Consider the following 25,857-nt stretch of genomic DNA (forward strand, 5'->3'; position numbering starts at 1 on the left):
GAACGCGGCTCAGTTGAATTTCACTGCGAGTTGTTCGTTAAAAACAAACTAGAAAAAATATATACTATGAAAACAGTGTCTGATATTTTCTAAATTTGTTAGTTGTTTTGCCTTCAGTGTAATTTCAGGGTGAAATTCCTTAAAAATTCGTTACGTTTGTTGCAATCGAAAAAAAGTCATATGGTTAAATTCGTTAGAAATTACGTCGACAGAACCGTAAATTCGAAATTATCGGTGTGTGTCAAGAGGTAATCCATAAATAATGTTAGTATGGCCATTAACATAATACAACGCGACATGGAATGATTTACTTAGAAGGTGACATTATAGAATCTCCATAATATATTTTATTGCACATATTGTCTCCAGTTTTCAAATAGCAGTTTGACACCTTCCTAGCAGAGAATACGAATATAAAATCACTGCGTCAGAAAGCGACCTATCCCGTGTTTGTGATATGATACACACATTATTGATTTTGTCTCACTTGAAACAACTTGTGCAGCTCACATGCTAAAGAGATCTGTTTCTTGCTGTCCACTATTATCGCGGTGCGTTGCTTTGGAATTTGAGCCGTTTGGCAGTACGAGTGCACAAATCACAACCATACAATAGCTTTGTTGAAGGAAGAATAGCCCAACTATCTTAATATGGTGTAATTCTTAATGTAACGCTGTTGCCTTTTTCTAAAATATCAGGACGTTTGTCGCGAAATTTTCGATATTCTGAAAAAGTAGCAATAGCTGCTTTACGCACTGCGCGAACTGCTCCGTTGCAAATTTTCATAAGGTTTGCTTAACAATGAAAAACTGTAACCAGAATGAGTGGGCCCTGATCATGGTACGAAGATCACACCTCACAATCACCTATGGCTTGATCTACACCTTCCACTCAGAGGGTTTTAAGTGCTTCAAAAACATAATCTAAGTCTTTCTTAAATGATTTACTTATCTAAAGTTTTCTCTAAAAACCTATGTCACTCCTGGTGTAAGAAATGACACTAATAAAATGCAGGTAATTGTAGGCTGGGATCACGAATCCGTATCAATTCGTAAAAGTTCTTTTGTTTCTAGAGAAGAGGAATATTAGTTCCTTGAAAATAAGGATATTGAAATATATATTGAAAATAATATATTTGGTTAATCGAAATCAGTAGCCTCTTCTCTAAAACGGACAGGAAAAAAAATCATCTCCGGTTCGCAAGGTAAAAGCTGGATAAGTGGCACAGTAATTACGCGCTGGATCGTGTGAGTACGGATGATACCGCATGTGGAATGAACATGTATCTTATCTCCTCCCTCCCTCCCCTCCTCATATATATATATATATATATATATATATATATATATATATATATATATATATATATATACTAATAACGATTCTGTCGTCGACTACGGAATCTATGAATCACAATATGTTACTTTTCACCTAACAGGCTAGAAGAATTTTCATCATCTGCGCTTCAAGGATCAAACTGGGTTGAGGTTACAGCTACGTTGACAACCTACAATCCAGAAACTGGGCACATTTTGTCCACAAACCTTTAGAGCATGTTTACGGGAACTAACGTGAGACCTTCGCCTATGCTACCATTATTTGCCACATTCCATCGGTCGAAATAGGTGAGCCAACGAAATGATATACCGATATTCCAAACTTATTACGGACAAGTGGTTTTAAATGTTGTCAAACGTCATTTGTAAGTCTAGTGTATTGAGCATATTCTGCACTGGTCAGAAAACTGTGATAGGATACGCACTGAAGAGTCAATGACCTCCGACTGTAATATTGACGTTTCTGGCCAGGCTGGCCAATATAATAGTGATGAGAAAGTATAAACTCGCGTGAGTCGAAGCTTTGTTTACATACAACAAAGAAAGGAGAAGAAGACGTTAGTTTAGCTTTAACGCAAGAACGGCTGCGCAATAAACACAATGGTTGAAACTGGGTCACCAAGCTTGTTAAATGTACTATATAGCGGCTTATGAAGTCATGTACTGAAAGTAACGGGAAGAGCCTTTGAAAGGTTAATCTTATGTTGAGTTCTATTAAACGCAGCCTACGAATTGAACGTATGATAACTTCGTATCATATGTAGTCAACGTTTTGCTACATGTAACGCCGCTAGAGTATTTTTATTTTACATTCATTTATTGATATTTATTCATGCTTCGTTAGTGGAATGCTTACTGATTAGAAAATAAACCTATGCAATTTTCTGCATCCTATTTTAGACCTTCAAAGTTCGTTTAGGACGGTTTTGATACAAGAACTTATCGTGAACGGGCAAGTCGCGCTGCCGTGGAGTGGGGGAGATGCCGCACAGTTCTCCTCATTATCGCCATGTTGCCGTCTGAGCGTTAATTTGCTGGCGTCGTTTAGTATTTCTGCTGAAGAGGATTTTTGACTTCACAGCAGTGATTGAAAAGTGAATTTCTTTCGCAGGCAGAGATCTAAACACTCTGCCATCGCAACATACCACCCCACGAGGTAAATAATTCGTTTGTTTATGAAATGACATAAAGATCAAATTTGTGTGCCACAGTTGTTTGTCTTGCCATTTTGGACCATTGTGTGTGTCAGTAAGGGTCATTATTGAACGGTGCGGCGGATATTTAATAATTCGCAGGCGTGAGGCATTTGAGATTTCGTTTATTAAATATAATGCTTAGTAAGTGCGACCGTCGTCGCCGTGTCAATAAAATTACTGTAAAACTTCGAATGAATTATCAGAGTACCTTTCAAGAACAGTATAATTCTATTGAAATGACAAGGTCTTTTGTGTCATTTTGTATTAAACAGGTGTTAGTACCTGCGCAGATTGTGCAGCAGAATAATGGAAGAAGTAGACGAAGCAGAAAAAGAAGCTAGCGAAGTTCTACATTCACTTCTCTCCGTTGAACGAATAGAGAAACAGCCACCCACAACGGAAGATGGAAATCAGGTACAGTACTAATATTTTTTGAGTTCCTTCATTTTTGAAGATGTAGCTTTTGTAGTTTTAACTCAGATTATTGCTTCACACATACCAGCCATGTACACTTCTTGTGGAATATCTCAGGGACACTTCCATTGTTTTGTTCATGTTAATTCCAACTGTGCGTTATTTCACATATTTCCAGTTCTTTACCTGATTTGATTGAAGTTTATTTCGGATTCACCCAAAAATATCATAAAGTGGTTTTAATTTTGGAACAGTAGACTTGCTACTGTAGCTGAAATAGTTTACAATAAATCAATAACCTGGAAAATTTGTGTTACACTGTCTGCTATTCCTTAAGATCAACATAAGTTTCATTATTTGTACTTCTGTCTCTAAAAATGACTTTGACAAAATACAATGTATAAACTGCCCAACTATTTGTTTCTATTGTAAAGCCAGTTTTTTTCTGTCTTTGTGCCTTTTAAGTATCTCTCCCTACACCCCACCCCCATCACCAATAAAAATGCATATTTCTTGCTACCCAAGCAATTATTAGTGAATTGTGTGAATGTTTCTTACTGCAAAACTTGGAAATTAAAGAGTTTTTCTTAACTTTCTTTTTTTTATGAATATCAGTGGCTCGAATGCTCTTTTGATCACTGATGATGACAATAATAATCCTGTATTGAGTTGTATTTTTGTAAGAGGTTTATAGTCACTTGCTTCACGAAATACTGCTGAATGCATTTCTCTGTTTCCTCAACCCTTTTACACATGTCGTTTGTACATCAACCTGTGTTTTATTAGATGTTTAGGCTATGAAACAGTGCCATACTTTTTTGAGTTGTACGAATATCGTCATAGATTATTTTGCCCCTCATTTGAGAAAAACAAGAAATTATAAGATCAGCAATTGATATTTTGTGTTAAGCGCACCTTAATATAACCATTACCCATTTTGTGCTTATGATTAGTTAATTTGTTTTATGTGCCATGGACCTTTGTATGATTAAACACAATGATGCAGAATGAGTGATCTTATGTTCATATTACACATTCATATATAAATATGGCTATTTGCTACTTATATATCCCGCCCCCCTCTTCATAACAAATATGTGAATCATTAATTCCTACTCATTGTCTTTTACATATTATATATGTAGAAATTCTTATGTGGAGTAGGAGGAGTTGCTGAGCATAGACTTTTTGTTTGTTTTAAAATTTAAATTTAACTTTCCTGTCTGTCAGATATTTTATAGCACTGCTTAAGGAATGAAAAAAGTTGTTGGCAACATTGTGCACTCTTGTTTGTGCTAAAGACAATGTTACCGTGGAATAATGAATGTGTTCTTTCTCCTGGTGCTGTAATTATGTGCATTTTTGTTACTTTTGAACTCTAATGGGTTATATACAACAAACTTCCCTGAATAAATATGCTGTGAAACAGTAGTCAGTAAGCCTAACTCGTGAAACAAATGTCTAAAAGATGATCGTGGTGAGGACCATGTAAAATTCTTAAGTATGTTCTTGGGCAATGAAAATTTCCTTAAAGAGGAGTTACCGTAGAACATGGTAAAAGCTAAATTTTTCAATAAAGTGCCTATGCAAACATTAGGCTTTGCTATTGATCAGTTTTTGTTTTTTTAAACAAAACTAGATTTTTCAGCTTTCACATTCGTTGGCTTTGCCAACTCTCAACCAAATTTTTACCTTGAATCCTAACCTAGATCTCGGGTTGTGCTACAGATCAGTCTGTCACTGCAACCAACTTACTGATTTGCAGTGGTAGTGAGAGAGATAGTTAAAAGTCCAGGGTCAAGAAGCATGTTCGATAAGAGTCATTGACTTTGGCCCATGACTTAATGTTGATGGCTTCTGTGATGTCACCTTTTGCTGTGTATATTCATAGTTTTGTTGTTACTTTGCAAAACTGATGAATGTGGAAAAAGGGGGGGGGGGGAATGATTGTAATGACAAACTGATCTGCAGTAGCTTTGCTGGAGGTCAATGTTAGGTTGGGAGGTAATAGTTTGGCTGTAAATTGATGAAGACAATGAATGTGTATGTGTGTGTCCGGGGGGGGGGGGGGGGGGGGGGGAGAGGGGGTAGGAGCTGGCTGTGGTGGCAGACTGATCTGTAGCTTAGCCCATTTGACAAAATCACTAGACCTAATAACATCATTTTATATCACCATATTGTTTGCAGCGTTGTCACATGTTTCCTTTGCCACTGGTGAGAACAAAAAACTCATATCGAACTTTCCTGTTTATCCAAAGTCCACGGGGGTGTTATACAAATGTAAGAAAACTATAGTAAAACATAGCTATTAGAAGATTTATGATTGTTCATCAATAATTCTGAGAAAAATAACAAAAAAAATTATTTTGGACACATTAGTTTTAGTGATGCACGCGCACAGTGAAAATGGAGTAACAATAATCTGTTTTCCTTTCATCATTTTGTGGGGAGTGTCGGTGAGAGAAATTTGTGTACGCATTTGAAATTAAGTATAAAGTATGTTTTTTCCACTATCCAATTTTGATGAACTGAAACGTGTACAGTGCCTGAGACTGTGCTCAGCTTATCTGTGAAAACCTATTAAAATTCATCAAGTGGGTTTGGAGATTAGCATGTTCAAGACAGACATGACAGTTTCACAGATTTATCAGTAGTATACAGAGGGGTCCAAAAACATGTATCCACTATTTAAAAGTCCATAACTTGCAAACTAATTGACGGAGTTGTCTCATTTTTGGTGAAAGTGTTAAAGTCCAACTTAAGATATAATTGTATCTGTTCGAAATGGTCTTCATTAACATCCACACACAAACGATGCCGCCGAACTGCAGCACACACTACTGACTGCAATGTGTTCTGTTGGATATTTGCACATGAATGTACAATGGATTCTCGAAGTTCATCCAATGTGCGTGGCTTTTGTCGATAAACGATGTTTGGCTTAACAGTAATCATGACAGTATCCAGCGAAATCAAACTATGCACCTTATAACAGGCACAATAAAGGTGACCCCAAGGCATTGGCTACCCTCACTAAGCAATGTAGCTCCTCTCCATCTGCAATGAGAGAAATTGCTCAATAGAGAACTCAGAAAGATCAAGGACAACCCTGTTTTACAAATATTTCAACACATCCCCAATAGCGAGAGAACCAGACTGCCTGACTGCATTCTAACACACACTCCCTAAAGAGTGCAGCAATTTCGGATGACAATGGATTCAATCTAGTGAACCACTGGAAAGAGGAGTGGATCGATCTAGCATCCCTCGCCTTACCAGCACACGTTCTGGATTTGAGCATTTGAAAAGCTTTGCAAAATCTGGCCCTTGCCCATCCTAAATAGAATGCGAACAAACTGCGTAGATGTGCTGACTAATTGTACAGATTGGGGGGGGGGGGGGAGGAATCTTCCAAGTGTGATTGTGCAATTGCTAGGCAAACCATAAAACATATATTTGAAGATTTCTCATTGACAGCCTTCACTGGTGATTGCGCAATTCCTCCGTGTTACAAAAAAGGCAGTAGAATATGTCAGCAATACCAGTATTTGCCTTTAGTTGTGTTTCCATATATTTTGTGTCCCCCCCTCCCTCTTCCCTCCAACTTCACCTGCTTATGAGTTACACACAGATTGCAGCCATCTCCTCTTGCCTCCCTTCCTCTCCCTTCTTTGTCCACCTCGTTCTCCCTCTGTCTCTATGTGCAGGACATATTGAGTGTTTGTGTGTTAAATCTATAATTGTTAATGAAATAATGTGAATTGTCTTTGCAGTGCCGTATTAAGAAAATGCCATTCCCGTGTAATCGAGACTCCATTGTAGAAATTATGAATTATCCACAGCGAAAATTCTGCAAAGGGAAACTCTCTTCAAATAAGTGGTGTTTGTGGGATGTATACTGTTTTATCCTATCCCATTTCTGTTAAGACGATGGCCTCAATCAAATTGCCAGTGTCCTCATAACGCACAGCTGTGATCCTTGAGCAGTGGACAACATTTGTATTGGTGCAGGCATGCTATTTTACAACAAATAAGCAAAAGTTATCCACTTGTTATTGCTTTAGATCTAATCCTAATATTGCGGCAGATGCAGTGTGCAGGAGCTGCTGCCTCACAAAGTCAGGTGAGGCTAATTTTGTGACGTCTCCATGAAAACACATCAGTACTATGTTGACAGATATCATTTTGATTTTGTAGGCAATAGCACTTATCAGTTGAATGCTGTCCGAAGTGTTCTGAACTGTTAGAACTTTCCTTACGCTGTAAGGAATATTGGGATGTATTTTCACCATGGTATGTGTGTCTGTGATCCATTTAAAACCTGTACTGTGTGTCTGTCCATCTCCTTCACCCCCGTCTGTCTGGCTATCTCACCCTCCGCAGTCTCTCTGTATTGTGTCCTCCTCCTCATCTCTGTGGCCATCTCCTCCGTCTTCGTCCATCTCATCCTTTCCCTCTTCATGAATATCTCATTCTTAGCCTTCTCTGTCTGTCTTATCGTCCACCCCCTTTTGGTCTGTCTCGTCCACTCCTCTCTTTGAACTCTCTCTATTTGGAGATAGGAGCTTCTAACCTCCACTCTGCTAATTCCCATATAGCAAAAAGTATGTGCATAAAATTTGGTTGTAACCCATCCAGTATATGAGGAGGAGGAGGTGGTGGACACACACACACACACACACACACACACACACACACACACACACACACACACACACACACACATATGCCAAGTAAATAATTTCACACTTTTCCTGCTGGTTTCTTTGTATAGGACGCTGGAATAATCATTTTGAAGATATTTGATTTGTTTCATGCACAGGCTAGGATCTGTATCATTTGAAATAAAATATCACCATATTTGACATGTGTAGTTCTACTGCATGAATTGAATTCCATTATTGATAGGCTCGTTATGAAACTAAAAGAGAACATTTCCTGTAAGTCTGTATGAGAGAAGATGTAGAATTTCCTTCTCTCTCCTCTTCTTCTTCTTCTTCTTCCTCCCCCCCCCCCTCCCCCCCCCCCCCTCTCACCAGGTCAGATGCTACTGAACCTCATATGTTGTCTTCAGAAAAAATGAGAGACAGCATTCCCGTTGTATCTTATGAAGTTTCTCACAATTTAAACAGTTGGATTCCTTGGTTGTATGTGCACACATGCGGTTGGGGGGAGGGGGGGGCGGCTAATAGTATTGGAAAAATGAAATAAAATTTAGCTCTGGTACAGAAATCTCTCCCCCCCCCCCTCCCCCCCCTCCCCCCCCCTCCCTCCCCCCCCCCCCCCCCCCCAATAAAAGAAAAGATCTTGCTTATTCTAGGATAGCTGCTTCGACTTAAAGTAGCTACACTCGAAAATAAAACGTTTGTGAAGTTGTTAATGACTGTTAAAAATGTGTAAAGAAGTTGAAATGAACATACCTTGGCTAAAGACAAGGAAGATAGAAAATGTGCTGAATTACCTCAAAGCCTATAGACAAGAGAATAGAACAAACTGCACAAACTAAAATTTTTCAGAGTATTAGAACTGTTTCTATGCTTTGTACGTATCTGCAGAATTTTAGGATCTCTAGGGGTGACATTTTCTTTCCAACACGCTGTATATGTCATCATTCCTGTGACTCTCTAAGTGTCATCTAAAAGCTATACAGTATGATAAATTGGAGGATTGACACTAGAAAATAAGTTCCAGATACTTACATGGAGGTGCCCCAATAATGGGGTGCAGCTCTAGAAGGGTTTGGCCCCAGGAGCTCAGCATTCCTTTGCTGAGTATGGGCTTGACTACTCTGGGATTCCTCAGCTGGGGACTGGTAAGCAGCACCAGTCCGCTATCACCGTAAGCTCTGGGCATGCTTCAGCGACCACTGTGCGGCACAGTGGTGTAATTTTGTGTGTTTTGGAGAAGCCTTGGCTTCACGGCCTGGACCATGAGGAAGGTACACACCTCTATAAAAAATCTTCAACCTCAAGGTTTGCTATGTGCTGTTGAGGTAGAACAGTCTCTAGCAGGAAACCTCTGGGGTATCTGCCGCCGTCCAGTTGTATAAGGCTTCTTCAGGCATGCAGGGCTCTCCCTGGTTCGACGGTTGTTTCCCCAGCATCTTGTGGGATCCCTATGGAACAGTCTCGTCAAACTACTACTCCTGATGGGATGGGTGAACTGCCAGGTAGTACCTACACCCACTCATCAAAGAGAGCTCAGTTGGTCAGTCCTCTTGAAAAGAAGTCTCAGAATCATAGTAACAAGGCATCAGTGTGCCATAACACTTTGATTGTAATCAACCTTTGAGAAGGTCTCCCCTTTTTATATTTACTATATTCACAATCAAGGCATTGGAAGGCATTGCTGGGTCTCTAAAAGACTTCGTAATGGAACACTCAGTAGTTGAAACTGCTAATTCAAACCAAATATCTAAGCCTCTGGGATGTAAGGCTGTAGGTGACTACCCAGATGAGACTGAGTGGCATAACACCCTTAACTTTAAATGCTTAAATATGTTATTAGGAAGGCAAAAAGTCTGTGGTATGCAAATAGAATAGCTAATTCACAGGACAAAATTAAAACCATATGGTCAGTTGTGAAGAAAGTGCCTCGTCAGCAACAGAAAGTCGACAATATAAAGTCAGTTCGTAGTAAAAGTATTTCTGTTACTGTTAAATCAGATAAATGTACAGTATTTAACAATCTTTTCTGAGCACTGCTGGTGAATTAAATAAAAATTTAGTTTCTACAGGGAATCTTGGCAAATTCCTTTCCGAGACTGATGTCTGAAATACTCATCTGTAATATAGACAGGGGGGAGATTGAGTCAATAATTAAATCACTGAAGACTAATGAGTCTCATGGATATGATGGAGTGCCTAGCAGGAAGTTGAAGTGCAGTGCTGCACATGTTAGCCCTGTGTTTAGCCATATTTGTAATTTTTCCTTTAGGAATGGTCACTTTCCTGAACGATTAAAGTGTCGGTAGTAAACCCGCTTTTTAAAAAGGGAGAAAGAGATAATGTAGACAATTTTAGACCTATTTCTATGCAATCAGTGTTTCTTTTTAACAATATCAGCTTATTCCCAAGCTTTTACTCGGTTAATACTCGGCAGAAATCCAACTTGCATTTGGATCGAACTTCCTTAACTCTTGTGCAGAAAGATGTGCAGTGTACTACTCATTCATTTTCAATAACCTACCACAAGAATTCAAAAATCATGATAGTAATTCACGTGCTTTCAAATCGAAACTGAAGAGTTTCTTCATGGGTCAGTCCTAGTCTGTCGAGGAGTTCCTTGAAAAATTAAGCTGATTCTTATTGCATTGTTATTGTGTTTACTTAAACTTATGGCTTGGCTTTTTTCGGGTTCATAAACATTTTATTTTTATCTTTTACTACTTTTACGTTGTAATTTCATGTGTTAACACGTACCATGACCTTGAAGATTTGCTCCTCAATTTTGTCCTAAGGAACTTGATGTACGTATAAGTAAATAAATAAATAAATAAGTAAATTGGAGGAACCAGAGAGCTGGGAACTGGCTAATGTTGCCCCTGACCTTCCCAGTAGGTCACCATCTCCAAGGGAGAAAGACATGAATACCCTTTGCTTAACAATGACTTCCACAGCCGCTTTTGTGCCACAGTAGAATTTAAAATGAATAGCACTCACATTTGGAAGAATTACAGCTCCTGGTCCAAGAGAAACCGTTATTCATCTACTTACAAGAAACACATCTTAGTCACCAACACACGTGCATTACGGGGTTACCACCCATACAGTAAGGACGATGTTACTGGAGACAGGGCTTAAGGTGGAGTGGCTGTTTCAATTGATGACAGATGCCGCTCCTGTCCAGTCGTATCATGACCATACAAGCACCCTTTAATATCGCAGTGTATTTTTTGTATCTTCCACCTAATGATGCTTTGGCTGCAGACACACTGACACAAATCTCCCAGGCACTCCCATGCCCATTCCTTGTCGTGGGTGACTTCAGTGCACATAGTGTGCTGTGGGGCCCAGATACCCCTTGCTGCAGGGGTTGGATGCTTGAGCGACTCTTCTATTCTTAGAATACCTGTCTTCTGAACACGGGTCGGATGACACTTTCCCACAGCTACAAAGTGTTTTTCAGTTGTTGACCTTAGTTTTTGTTCCCTAGCTATTGCAGACTCTTTTGATCGGGAAGTGGCTCCACATTTACATTCTAGTGACCACTTCCCATTGTGGGTCTGTCTGCTGGCTAGGACAGTGGCTGACAGGAGACATGCAGATGGATGATACAAAGGGCAAATTGGTTGCAGTACAGTTGGCAGGCTACTTTTGAACAAAAGGATTGGTCACTGGAGATGGTGGTCCATATCACTTATGAGACCCAGCAGCTTGCCGCAGAGTCCAGCTCATGGGAACTACTCTGCGGACCTTAGAACACTGTCGAACTGCAGAAAACCTTCGTGCCTTAAGAGCTACGAGAGCACATACGAGGCAAGTGATAGAAGAACAGAAGAGGGTTTCCTGGAGGGAATTCATGACTTCCATTAATTGGTCCACTTCCACTGCCCAAGTTTGGAACTCAATAAGACGGATTTCAGGCAAGGGCAGTATGCATCTCCTTACAGCCTTGTCAAGTAATGGGGTCTTCATGGACACGCCAGAAGACATGGCTCAGGTTTTAGCTGAACACTTCTTTACTGTCATTATGTCACCCAGACAAGCACCTGCTTGTCAGGTGTTCTGTAGGACTGCAGAGATGAGGAAGCTCAATTTCTTCTCGCATAATGAGGAAGTATAAAACTTTCCATTCTCCATGTGGGAACTGGAATCAGCTTTGCGTGCAGCCGGATACTACTCCAGGACCTGATGAGATCCATTATGACATGCTTCGTCATCTGTGCTCTGAAGTGAAAGGACATCTCGTCTCCTGTTTCAGTTAGATCTGGCTTGATGGACAGTACCCCACAACTTGGTAGGAGGCAATATTAATTCCATTCTGGAAACCAAGGAAGGACCGTAGCGCCCGTAACAGTTATCAGACTGTTGCTCTTACCATTTGTATGGGTAAGACTCTTGAACGCATGGTCAACTGCCATCTCGTCTGACTGATCGAATCCCGAGGTCAGCTGAGCCGCACCCAGTGCAGTTTCAGGAGCTACTGTTTCACCCTTGGCAATTTAACTCTACTGGAAATGTTGATACGTGACCTCAGAAAAGTATATGACTCTACTTGGATGTACAACAGCCTTTGCCAGCTTCATGAATGGGGACTATGTGAACACCTGCCACTTCTTATCCAATCCTTTCTTGAGGACCAATGTTTTTGATATTGCATTGGTGATGCCTTGTCTGACTGCTATGTCAAGAGAATGGGGTCCCCTAAGGCAGTGCCCTCATTGTCACATTGTTTGCCATCGCAATCAGTGGCAATTCCCCCGCAGTCAGGAGCCCTGTCAAATGCTCTTTGTTTGTGGATGACTTTGCAGTCCTCTACTCTTCCTCTGATCTTATAGTGACGGCAAGGCAGCTACAGCTGACCATTAGGAAGCTGGAAGCCTGGGCCAGTACAACTGGTTTTTGGTTCTCACCCGAGAAGATTACATGTGTCAATTTTAATGGTGCTTGTCAAAGGTTTAACCAACCAGTGCTCACAATGGGAGATAATATTTTACATTTTCAAGAAACTATGTGCTTTTGGGTTTATTGTTTGACTCAAAATTAATTTGGCTCCGACACTTGAAAGACCTATGAACAAAGGGCTGCCAGCCACTGAATATTTTGAAATGCCTTAGCGGAAAAACATGGGGAGGTTGTAGGTCCCGCCTCCTGCAGTTTTATAGGGCATTTGTTCAATCACATTTAGATTATGGCAGTGTGGTCTATAGATCAGCCCATACTTTCTACCTCAAGATGTTAGATGCTGACCATCATGAGGGCATTTGGATATCAACTGGAGCCTTTTGGAGCAGCCCAGTTCAGAGTCCGTGTGAGAGGCTGGTGAACCACCACTCTGGATTTGGCACTGTATCCTTTTGGCTCCACAGGTGCTGAAAATCTCAGCATCTCCTCAGTTGTTGACATTTAGTGTAGTGGCCCAACCCACCTTGGAACAGCTGTTCAGGAATCCGCCCCATGCGACCAAACCATTTGGTATATATCCTACAGACGGTCTCAAGGATCTGGATCTGTCAGGCATCAAAATACACAGCCAGCGATGGAATGCATTGCTGTCCTGATGTCTTCAGAGGCCCAAAGTGATTTTAAGCTTGACACAGCACAAGAAAACTTGTCCTCCAGATTACGTTTTTAGAACTTTGTTGTAAGCATGTACCACAGCTGCAACATTGTTTTTACAGACAGATCCCAGCAAGAAAATGTCTTTGGTTGTTCTACTGTTTTCCCTGACAGGGTTTTTAAAGTGTATCTTCCCAAACAGTTTACAAATTATGATGCTGAATTATATAGCATTCTGATCGCACTGGAGAGGATTCACAGACATCATCATAAGAGATTCCTTGTCTGTCCCGACTTGCTTAGTGCACTGCAAGCACTTCACCAAATGTATCCAGTAGACCAGCTGATTCAGCTCATCCCTTACACCGTGGCAAGAAAGTGATCTTTTTCTGGGTACCTGGTGACGTTGGGATACAGGGAAACGACATGGCCGACAAAGCCTCCAAGGAAGGATATCCTGATGGTGCCACCGGTAAATATCCCATCCCATTGCATGCCATCATCTCATTTTGTGGCAGATGCATCATGTGTCAGTGGGAGACTGAATGGTTGCAGGTGACAGAAAGGAAGCTGCGGGCACTCAAATCAACCACAAAGGTATGGCAGACTCACTGCTGGAAGGAGGTTCTACTTATTGGACATAGCCCTTTAACACATGTCTTCCTCCTCCAGTGGGAGGATCCACCACTTCGTGAAGTTTGTGGTGTACCACTTTCAGTTCAGCTTATTTTGGGAATGTGTGCTCTATATACTGATACCGGGGCAGCCTTCAGACTCGATGGAGATCTGCCCACCATCCTCGCAAGTAATGAATCCAGTTTTACAAGAGTGGTGAAGTTTTGCAAACTGAAATGCTTCATCCCTAAATTATTGGGGATGGGAGGTGGACTTTAATACATTATAATCTGCTACGCATGGGGGGGGGGGGGGGGGGGGCCTTTGTCCCCACTAAGGAGATTGGCATGCTAACTTTTCGTTGTGGTGCTGATGACCTTGATGTTGAGTGTCCGTCACCTCAAATCATCATCGTCTTCATCTGGAATGGTCTTCAGAGTTTAAGAGTTCTTGCATATTCATTATTATTAGCATGTAGCAGTACCTATTAAACATGGCCCTGTATCTGTTACTGTCTTTCAATCAGAAGACTGAAATACAGTTGTCCACGTTAGTGTATCCTTTGCAAGTCTCTTCTTCTCTCCATGACTACTGCTGTCTACAACCACTTAAATCTGTTTGCTGTAGTGAAGCCTATTTGCCATTTACAATGATTACGTACCGTACTTTGTTCCACTATCAATTTAACTGCTCTTTGATGCCTCAGGATGACCTATCAGTTCTTATGGTAAAGTTGTACTGTAAATTTCTTTTCTCCCTAATTTGATTTAGTACTCTCCATTAGTTATCCAGTTTGCCCGTCTAATTGTAGACATTCTTCTGCAGCAACACATTTCAAAAACTTGTATTTTCTTCTTGTCTGAAGTGTTTATGACAAACATTTCAACATTTCACTTCCATTCAAATTTAACATGAGACAAATACTTTCGGAAAAGAGATTCTAACATTTAAATTTGCGTTCGCTATAGATAAATTTCTCATTGTTGTTAGTTCTTTCCTTGGTACTGACTGTCTGCACTTTATACCCTATCTACTTCCATCACTGACAAACTTTCCTGCCCAAATATTAAAGTAGTCTATTACTTTTCGCATTTTGTGTCCTACTCTTAATTTCCTTAGCATCACTGATCTAATCCGACTAACAGTGTTTGCCTTGTTTTATAATTGTCTTGTAACTTCTATTGAGACACTTCGACTCTACAACTGATTTTCTAAGTCTTTTGCCATCTCTGATAGAATTACAGTGCTGTTGGCAAAACTCGATGTTTTTATTTCTCCTTGAATTTTAATTCCTATTTCAAATTACAGCCTGATTTTCTTTGCAGCTTGCTCTGTGTACAAATTGCATAATAGGGAAAGGCTACAGCACTATACCACCACCTCCTTCTCAACTACTGTCTTCTTTTCATTATCTTTGACTTGTGAAACTGCCGTCTACTTTGTGTACTAGTTGTCAATAACCTTTCTCCCCTTGTTGCTTATCTGTGGTAGCCTCAAGGCTTGAAACAGTGTAATTCAGTGGTTTTCATAAATATACGAAACATCTGAGTATGGGTTAACCATTTTTCAATCTGTCTTCTTAGATTCTCCAGAATTGAGATGGACCTATCCTCAGATCTGCTTCTACCAGTAGTTCCATTCTTTTGTGGATAAGTTGTATTGGTATTCTGCAACCATGCCTTATTAAACTGATTGCTCTTTACTACGCACACTTACATTCTTTGAAACTGAGATTGTTACCTTCTTCTTGAAGTGTTAATTTCTTTAGCCTGTCCCATATATCCACCATACCAACTGGAACAGTTTTGTCATGTTTGATTGTCCCAAGTGGCAGTATTTTAACTTGTGTCTTTCAGTGCCTTGTAAAATTCTTCTCGTAGTAAAACCTTATCGTCGGAATGTTGTCTACTGGGTGTCTTGTTAATTAGACCCATTGCTGGTTCCCAAGCTTTGCTGATATCGTAGCTGCAGCTGATGAGGTTGTCCCTGATGTGTATTTTGATGGCCTTTCTAATGACATCGTCTCAGTATTTAGAAGTTTGTGCTAAAATTCTGTTTTTTTTGTATTCCATTGCATGAGTCTCGGACAAGCAGTGCTCTGCGACTGCAAACTTATTAGGATATTTCAGTCGAATAAAATGGTGCCAACTGTTTGTCCATTGTACGTCTTGCCACATTGGTACAGAATCTTATACACCGGCCTTCCACAGACTGAGGTCATCTTTGGTGCTCCACAATAATGCTAGTGTTTTATTTTATAGGGCAGGCAAAAGACAGTTCTGACTTGGTGCTTTCCAGTATGTGGTAGACTTTTTCCTGATAGCACTTTAATGCACCATAAGGCAGTCCTTACCCTTGTCTCCGTGAGTATGTTCATCACTACAGGTTGCACTGTAGTGGAGAACACACCTAATCTGCCAGTCTGAGCAACTGTTGTTTTGGAACACAGTTCTGAGGTGTTCTAGTTGTTGAACATTCTCTAAATCTGAGTGGTGCACATTCTGTGTTCTAGTGCTTTTACTACCCCATTCCACTGTGCAGGGTGGTGGCAACTGTCTGTGCAGAGTGCTCCATACCCAAATTCACAACCACAGGCAAGAGTGGGCTACCTATTATGACTCTTTCCATTCATAGTATCCTCCATTAAGTAAAAAATGCTGGAAAAGTTCAGTGGTCTTCCTGTCAAACGTCCAGCTGGTAAGCTAAAGTGACTTTATAGAAGCACCTTAGTGACATGTGAGATGTTGTAAAACTTATCAGGATATGATTCATTTCAGCCTGAATTTGTTGAGGCATGTCACAAAATCCATAGAATTGCACCGTGACCTTCTCAACTGTGCTGACGATGTCCGTGCCTGATATGATCTTAGGGTTGAGAAGTTCTCTCTCCAAACTGAAATCAAATCAGCACTCAGCTACATGTCAGTCAGATACGAGGGTCATCCACAAAGTAAGTTCCGTTTCTATTTCTATCCGCGGCAGCGCTACGATCACAGTTCTGAGCATGCACGGCAGTTACTCTGCTCAAGGAGAAGACATGTACGCCATTTTCAGATCGCTGCTGCCAACGTGTGCTTTGTAGTGCGTTTTTGTAATGTCAGCTGTAATTGAAAATGCCGCCATGTGTGAAATCAGATCTGTGATTTGTTTTCTAAATGCAAAGAAAGTTAAACCAAAGGAAGTTAATCAGCAAATCTGCAAGTTTTACGACAAAATGCTATGAGTGATTCAATGGTTAGAAGATGGGTCAGACTGTTCAGTGAAGGACGTGATCAAGTGCACGATGAAGAACAAAGTGGACGCCCGTCTGTGGTTACTGATGGACTGGTTCACACAATTGAAGAGGAGATTAAGCACAACCGTAAGTTTACACCAAGCCCTTACTATGGAAGTTCCGCAGGTCCCACAATAACCAATTCATGAAATTGTTACTGAAAAACTGAAAATTTGAATTTTTTTTTTATTTTATCCCCCCACGATAATGCCCTCACACGGCGTGTGTGACCAAACAACTCTTACGGGAATTTCACTGCGACGCATTTGATCATCCTCCGTAAAGTCTGGACCGCACTACTAGCAACTTTTATCTCTTTTTTACACCTAAAATCTGTCCATGGTGGTCAACACTTCAACAATAATGACGAGCTGAAAGATCATGTTACCACATGGTTGAATACACAGGCAGCAACCTTCTATGAAGAAGGCATAGAAAAATGTGTGCCACGCTATGACAGGTGCCTACAAAACTTCGGAAGCTATGTAGAACAGTAGTTTAACAGTTGTAGATATTTGTACAATATATAGGACGTTGTTTGTGTGTATGTACAGACACACAAACATACACACAAAATTCAAGCTTTCGCAACAAGCTGTTGCCTCATCAGGAAAGAGGGAAGGAGAGGGAAAGACGAAAGGATGTGGGTTTTAAGGGAGAGGGTAAGGAGTCATTCCAATCCCGGGAGCGGAAAGACTTACCTTAGGGGGGAAAAAAGGAAAAAAGGATGGGTATACACTCGCGCGCGCGCACACACACACATATCCATCCACACATATACAGACACAAGCAGACGTCTGTGTCTGTGTGTGTACGAGTGTATACCCGTCCTTTTTTCCCTCCTAAGGTAAGTCTTTCCGCTCCCGGGATTGGAATGACTCCTTACCCTCTCCCTTAAAACCCACATCCTTTCGTCTTTCCCTCTCCTTCCCTCTTTCCTGATGAGGCAACAGTTTGTTGCGAAAGCTTGAATTTTGTGTGTATGTTTGTGTTTGTTTGTTTGTGTGTCTGTCGACCTGCCAGCACTTTCATTTGGTAAGTCACTATATATATATATATATATATATATATAATTTTTTTTATCTGTACATGTTTGTTTTATATAACCAAATGGAATTTACTTTGTGGGCATACCTCGTAGATGACAGTCATGCAGGGGGCTTCCAGCAATGGTTTGTCAGCGAGACATAAAACATTTGTTTCACTTCCTGTAGCTTTCCTGTGTGCAGGATCTGCTACCCGCCAGATAAATGTAGCTTAAACAATTCATTGGAGTTGTTCTAGAGGCCCTCATTTTGTGACAGACATCCTGAAGTCATCCAAATGTAAAACTACTTGCTTTTTCCATTATGTGGACTACATGTTCGTCATCTGGCACCATGGAAAGGATAAACTTCATTACTTGCTCGCGCAGTTGAATTCCATTAATTCCAACATCAGATTCCTTATTGAGACCAAGGTCAAAGGAAGACTGTAATTCCTTGATGGCAGAGTCAAGAGACGAGTTGATGGCACCCTGGGTCACAGTGTGTATCAGAAGAAAATGTGCTCTGACCTGTACTTGCACACAGACAGCTACCGCCATCATGCACAGAGGATTGGGGGTACTAAAAATGTTAGTACACAGAGCGTGCACCATCTCAGATTTAGTGAGGCTTCCCCAGGAATTTAAACACCTTACAACTGTGTTCCGAAAAAACGGTTATTCAGAATGGCAGATTAGGCATACCCAGCGCCTCTCCATTGCAGGACAACCTGTAGTGAGGGATGAAGTCACAGAGAAAGAATTAGCCACTGTCATTCCACCGTACATCAGCACACTATTGGGAGAAATCGGCCCCTACTGAAAAAGCATCAAGTAAGAAGTGTCTTTTGCCCATCCAATAAAACATGGGTATTATTGGGAAGTGTCAAAGATGACCTCAGTTTGTGGAAAGCCAGTTGACACCAACTTCCACACCAGTAAGGCAAAACATGTATTGAACAAACAGTATGCACCATCAAAGATCACTGCCAAGAACACCTACTGCACACTTGACTGATGCCCAAGATCATGCAATAAAATACGAACATACCAGGATTTCAGGAAAAATTTCCAAATATTGGAACAGCGTCGTCATAGAGGCCATCAAAATATGCACCAAAGACAAGATCATCAACTGGGATTGTGGCTGTAATCTCAGCGAGGCTTAGGAATCAGCTCTGGATGTGATGTTCTGGCCACCATGGCAGACAGAGTAACTACACCCATACTGCTGCAACCAGGGTGCCCTGCCGGAAGTTGACAGCTGGAGACACTGACATAATTGTCTCCTCGGTCACTGATTTGTGCCTTGGGCGCTGACTGCATGCAGAACAGCTTGCAGAGGGGGTATATGTCACAGTAGTACAACCGTGGAGTGTTCAATCAATGCAAATGAATATGTTGTTGATAATATGTGTAATCACAGAAATGTTAAATTTCATGCTCAGACAAAATGAAAATCAACACAAAGATAGTCAACACATCATAGATTGCAATGAAAAAATTAACAGGGAGCCAGATTACTAACATAAGTACACTACCACTTAAATTGGTGACAATTTTAACTTACGAATGAGATACGTGTTTTGCTCACTGGCAAGTTATTTCGTGAATACAACAGCAGGCATTTCCTTTGTTTGCCATTACTTAATGACAGTCTGACTTATTTTTACACATTGTCTTAAAATGTTACTTAGCACAAACATGTTTAGTATAGTATACAACAAAGAATTTTATGACAGCAGTGGTGGCCAGTTATCATCAGCAAATGTGCTGCAGCAAACTGCAAATATTGCACTAAAATTGTGCCATTTCGTTCAGAAGACAAGAAGTTGCACTAACATTCATTTTTCTTTGAAAGCAAGCCAAATTTGCACTGCAGTTACACTATTCCTCATACCTTCTGCTGTCCGCCTCGATAGCTGAGTGGTCAGCATGGCAGACTGCCATGCCAAGGTGTCAGGGTTTGATTCCCAGCTGGGTCGGGCATTTTCTCTGCTTGTGGACTGGGTGTTGTGCTGTCTTCATCATCATCATCTCATCCCCATTGTCACCCAAGTCGCTGAAGTGGCATCAACTAAAAAAGACTTGCACTAGGCGACCAGCCTACCTGATGGTAGGCCCCAGTCACATGACATTTCCATTTCCGTATCTTCTGGTACTATGAGTGCTACATTGCTTGCAGCACCAGGTCAATATTTTTCTTAGAAACTGTGTGTAATGTATTGTGCAGGCATAGAGTATGAGAAGCTTTTGAAGGCTGGTCCTAGAAACAGCTAGATATGCCAGTGGTTAGCTGCACTGGCTGGGAATTCGTTAACCTGAGTCTGACTCTTGCCGCTAGCTACTATTTTTTATTCCTCACAATGTTGAACAATTAATTATAACATTTAAATATATTTAAACAATTCAGTTAATATACATAAAATTAATACATTCAATTTTTATGCGGTTACTACCCTTGTACGTCAAAAGGCTGTAGATGGTTGTAAAAATGAGAGTATATGAGCAAATTTAGTACTTTCTTTCATAGGAGGTACCACAGCAGTGAATTTATTAAAAGAAGGTGGCATTTTCCATTTTTGCCATATTAATTTTATCTATTCTCAAGTGATTTTTGTGGTTCTGCAGTAGAAAACTATGCCTAACTTGAATGAGATTTTCACTCTGCAGCGGAGTGTGCGCTGATATGAAATTTCCTGGCAGATTAAAACTGTGTGTCGGATCGAGACTCGAACTTTGCCTTTCGCGGGCAAGTGCTCTACCAACTAAGCTACCCAAGCACGACTCGCGCCCCGTCCTCACAGTTTAGAAGGTAGGAGGCGAGGTGCTGGCGGAAGTAAAGCTGTGAGGATGGGGCGTGAGTCGTGCTTGGGTAGCTCAGTTGGTAGAGCACTTGCCTGCGAAAGGCAAAGGTCCAGAGTTTGAGTCTCGGTGCGGCACACAGTTTTAATCTGCCAGGAAGTTTTATGCCTAACTTGTTGAAATGTCATTGTCTTCAGATTTGTTTTTCCTGGTTGTTTTTGTTCATGAATCAAATCTTGTTGATTTGATAGCTTGCCTTTGTAAATGTTGAGTTGTCAGACCAAGAAAGCATTTGTGAACCAAAATAAATAGAAAACACATATTTAAAGATGTTAAAATTTGAGTATGTAAGGCATAGCTTCCTATTGCAGAACCACAAGATGGCTTGAGAATGGTTCAGAAGGCTGAAACCACCCAGGGGCAAATAAAATTAATACACTGAAAGTGGAGAAAGCCATCTTCTGTTAGTATGAACATTTATATAGATGACATAAAGACACGCTTTTCCTATAAATCTTAGGAGGAAAAAGTGAGATTGAAGGCATAAGGTGGATTTACTCCAAATGTATGTCCAACAACAAGAGGGTATGAGATGAGGTTCACTTACTTGGCTCAAATTATGTTAATAGAAGTAGCTTCCTAGAATATTCCACCTGAATGGGCTGTAGGAAAAGGTGAAACATTGTCTAAAGATTTACGTGTAGAGTACGAGAGAGTTTCAAACAATAGATCTGGAAACAGCGTGATAGCCTAGTGGTTAAGCACAGACTCACAATTCAACAGCTGGGATTCGACTCCAGCTGGTTCAGTCATTTTCTCCTTTCATTTTATTTTATTTTTTGCAATGTTAAAAGATTAATTGTAAGATCTAAATGTATTGAAACAATTCAATTTATATACGTAAAATTAATGTATTCTATTTATTACAATCACTACCCTCATGAGTCAGAAGCGTATCGGCCACCACATTGTTGCACATCGGTAAAATAGTGTGCGAGCCACTGCTATCTGACAATCTTAATAGAACGCTGGTTGTCATGAGAAAAAAAAAGTAATTTTATGCTTATTGTTTAATAATTCTCCTGTCAGCTGTCTCAAATACACTGCTTCTTCGGCTGCAGAATTGAAAGCTGCTTATTATGCTCCATTGGTTGAGTCGGCAACATCCTTAAATTTCTTGCTATCCCAGGAAATTATACTTTTCTCCAACAGAAAAGCACACTCATATTGTGACAACCTAGTAGCTAAAGCATAAAAAATTTGAGTCAACAAAACCAGTTACACGCAAAGCTTTAAAATCGTCTTTATGAAACAAAGTGCTGTAGTTTATAGTGTCCATGACAAAACAAAGGAGCCATTTTCCTGCCTTGTTATGCACACTAGTAAACTTATATTATATTGGCTTAAAATACTAACTGCATAAGGCATGTCAAGTCTTGTATCAGTACTGTTGTAGAGCAGACATCCCATAAGTTCTTGATGGGGCACTTGAATCTTATCACCTGTGTATCCCAAAGCTTTAATCCAGTCTCTATTGGTGGTCCATTGGCAGTACAATCAAACATGTTAGTGTTCCAGTACATATGCAGTATAACCCTTCTGCTCAAGTTTTTAATTATCTTCCTACCAGTCTCTACTTATACACATGCCTAGACTGGACTTTGCTTTTTCTAGATCTTCAACTTCATAATGCTCAGATGTTCCCTGTTATACCTTGTTTTCCATCACATTGTTATTACAAAAGAATAAAATTCATCTACATACAAAGTAACTATTGCAAGATTTTGACTTTATTTTTTAATGAACACACAAACTTTGTCAGTATTTGCAACATAACCTAGGTTTTTCGTTCAGCTGTCTAGCTGACTGTTTTAAACCATAGATAGCATTGGATGGTTTATTTGATACAATACCATCTGGTTACCTCATGAGAATAGTTTCTTCCCAGTCCCTATATAGAGTGAAAAAGTTTCATTATAATCTGTTCCAAAGTTTTGAGTAATTCCCATAGCAACAAGTCTATCATGATAGAGCAGTGTGTCATCTGCATTACTTTACAGGTTACTGAGTGAGGTGATGCAGTGGTTAGCACATTGAACTCGCATTCAGGCGGAGGATGGTCAAATTCGTGTCCAGCCATCCTTATTTAGGTTTTCCATTATTTCCCTAAATCGCTTCAGGCAAATGCCGGTATGGTACCTTTTAAAGGGCATGCCAATTTCCTTCCCTAATCCAATGGGATCGATGACTTTGCTTTTTGGTCCCCTCACCCAAATCAAACAACCAACTTTACAGATTAAATATGCACATGTTACCTAAAGTAATTTTGCTCTCTATTGGTTCCGCTAGTTCCCAAACGCCATTATTCTGGAAACATTTTATTTTCTCTTTCGAAGCCGTTATCAAGTCTTCTCTGTCACTTGTTGGCGTGGCATCCTTAAGATTCATGGGATCTTCTCTCAAATTGGAGGTTCAATCCCGTCTCCGGCCATCCTGATTTAGGTTTTCCGTGATTTCCCTACATCGCTTCAGGCAAATGCCGGGATGGTTCCTTTGAAAGGGCACGGCCGATTTCCTTCCCCATCCTTCCCTCACCCGAGCTTGCGCTCCGTGTCTAATGACCTCGTTGTCGACGGGACGTTAAACACTAATCTCCTCCCCTCCTCCTCAAATTGGAGGTGGTGAGCATACTAGTCTCACATTTGGGAGCATGACAGTTCAAACCTGCTTCAGGCCAAAAAGATTTAGGTTTACTGTGATTTCTCTAAATTGCTCCAGGTTAAATGACGGGCTGGTTCCTTTGAAGGGGCACAGCTGATTTTCTTCCCCATCCTTAAAACATTCTGAACTTGTGCTCCATCTCTAATGATCTTGATGTTGAGAGGACATTAAACCCTAATCTTCCTTCCTTTCTTCCTTCCTTCCTTCCATTCCAAACTGAAAAATCGCTTGCCAAATAGATGACATACTCTGGATACTCTGTGGGATTGGGTACACAGGGTTACCTTTTGACTGACTGGGCCTCTTCAGGAGCATCAGGATCAGTATGTAGCATCTCCATCTTGTCTCTGCCTCCCGCTAACTGAGCATCCGGTATGTAATCTGGGTCTTGATCTGTGTTGGCACATCACTCTCTGCACTGCTGACTTCCACTACTTCCTCTGCCACGCCTCGTGCAGCATACTGTTCACTCAGCCAGAACACGCAATAACATTCATTTACAGCTGATGTCCTGGTACTGACAGTCCTGCACTCATTCTCCAGGAATGCATCACTCCTGCCTTTCACAGTTTTCTTAGGTTTCCGTGTTTCGTTTACACTTGAACCTTCAATCATTTCAGTTTAACCTACAAAAACAAATTTCTTAGCTTTTGCATAAAACTTTTATTTTTACATGGTATATGGAGTAGGGCTCAACAACCAAATACTTTTAAACTGTTCAAAGAATACTTTACTCTTCCACAACTCATGTGGAATCTTGCCATTAAGTGCTCTTTGAGGTACACAGTTCTTTATGTAAACAGCTGTATTATATGCCTCTGTCCAGTATTGCTTAGAAAGACCAGATCCAAATATAAAAAAAACACCACACCATCTCAAAAATTGATCTGTTAGTACTTTCCACTACACCATTCTATTCTGGACTGTTGGGTACTCTAATCTGATGCTCAACGCCAGTTTTTCTGAGAAATGGGTTACAGTTATAGTTCACAAACTCACTGTTGTTATCTGATCTAACACTTGATTTTTGGGCCAATCTTATTTTTCACTCAAGTTTTAAACTCGCAGAAAAAATCAAATGTTTGACTTTCTCTTGAGAAAATCCCAGAATGTCCTGGAATAATCACCCACAGGTAAATACATGTACTTTGCCATAACGTGTGACTTTTGCTCCAGGGTCCTGCATAAATCCATATGCACCTAGCCTGGCAACTCGGATATACATTGTTCTCCAGCCTTAAGAGATTGAATTTAGACATCTTACCAAGCATACGTGATTTACACTTGTAAACATGTTCAGAGTCCCAGTGCTCTTTGTGCCTTCACTCAGTAAATGTAACTCAAGTCCAGTGTGAAATTTAACATGACCAAATCTATGGTGACATAAGTTTTCCATGCTACAAAATTTTCTAATAGCTAGTGCATGCTCGTCTGACAACACATGTTCAGCATTTTTTGGTTTATAAATGCCATGTGACTTCAATCCAGAACAAAGTAGTTCATGCTCTTTGTACACCTTACATCTGTTTTTGTTAAAAACTTTTATGCCTTTCTTAACCAAAACAGAAACTGACAACAAATTGGTGACCAAGCCAGGGACAAGAATAACATTCCTGATTGAAGATATTTCTGGTGAACTGACAAGAACATCTCCTTTTTCTTCAGACTAATTTCACATTGTCAGCATTCTTCACAATTAAAATCTTGAAGCCTCTTGACATTGTGTTCAACAAATTTCGGAAAGCATTGACCCACTCATTCTGGTTTATATTCGACACCACAACTTCACAAAGCAATGCCTTGTCTGCTCCTTTGGAATCTTCCTTTAACGATTCTAGATTCTGGGGACAGTCATACTTGAAGTGATAATACTTCCAACATTTTTTTTTTTTTTTTTTTTTTTTTTTTTTTTTTTTTCCGTTGGAGAAACCCTGCTGCATTTTCTTACAATGCTTTGTGAATAAAGCACTAATCATTGCCACCTTTGTCCAGCTTCTACATTTCTGTTTAGTAACTTTGCTTTGATATTTTCTGATGTGGAATTTTCATCTATTGCACAGGACTCTGTACCCCTCCAGTAAAGCAGACGAACTCTTGGTAAACTCAGCATAATGAGTACAATTAATCAATCATCAACTGGCTTTCCCATGCTTTGGAGCTTGTTGGCTACATCTGGAATAAGAGTTATGCAATTCTGAAAATTTCCTCCACATTTGGAGTGTCTAAAAATGTATCCCAGAGATCCGTCCAC

At 40.3% G+C, this 25,857-nt stretch overlaps 1 protein-coding gene across 2 annotated transcripts in view; it reads left to right on the plus strand.

Annotated features, from left to right (window-relative positions):
- LOC124622649 overlaps window positions 1-25,857 on the plus strand; it is a 41,577-nt gene that overhangs the window by 7,000 nt on the left and 8,720 nt on the right. Inside the window, exons 1-2 of one of the 2 annotated variants that reach the window (XM_047148431.1) lie at window positions 2,299-2,493; window positions 2,806-2,947. In XM_047148431.1, coding sequence (XP_047004387.1) covers window positions 2,840-2,947 — 108 coding nt within the window. In that variant the 5' untranslated portion in view covers window positions 2,299-2,493; window positions 2,806-2,839. Of the gene's footprint in view, window positions 1-2,298; window positions 2,494-2,805; window positions 2,948-25,857 lie in introns of those variants that run through there. The other variant, XM_047148441.1, reaches the window with a different exon arrangement.

This window comes from Schistocerca americana, chromosome 1 (genome assembly GCF_021461395.2).
Source record: "Schistocerca americana isolate TAMUIC-IGC-003095 chromosome 1, iqSchAmer2.1, whole genome shotgun sequence".
Classification (NCBI taxonomy): Eukaryota; Metazoa; Arthropoda; class Insecta; order Orthoptera; family Acrididae; genus Schistocerca; species Schistocerca americana.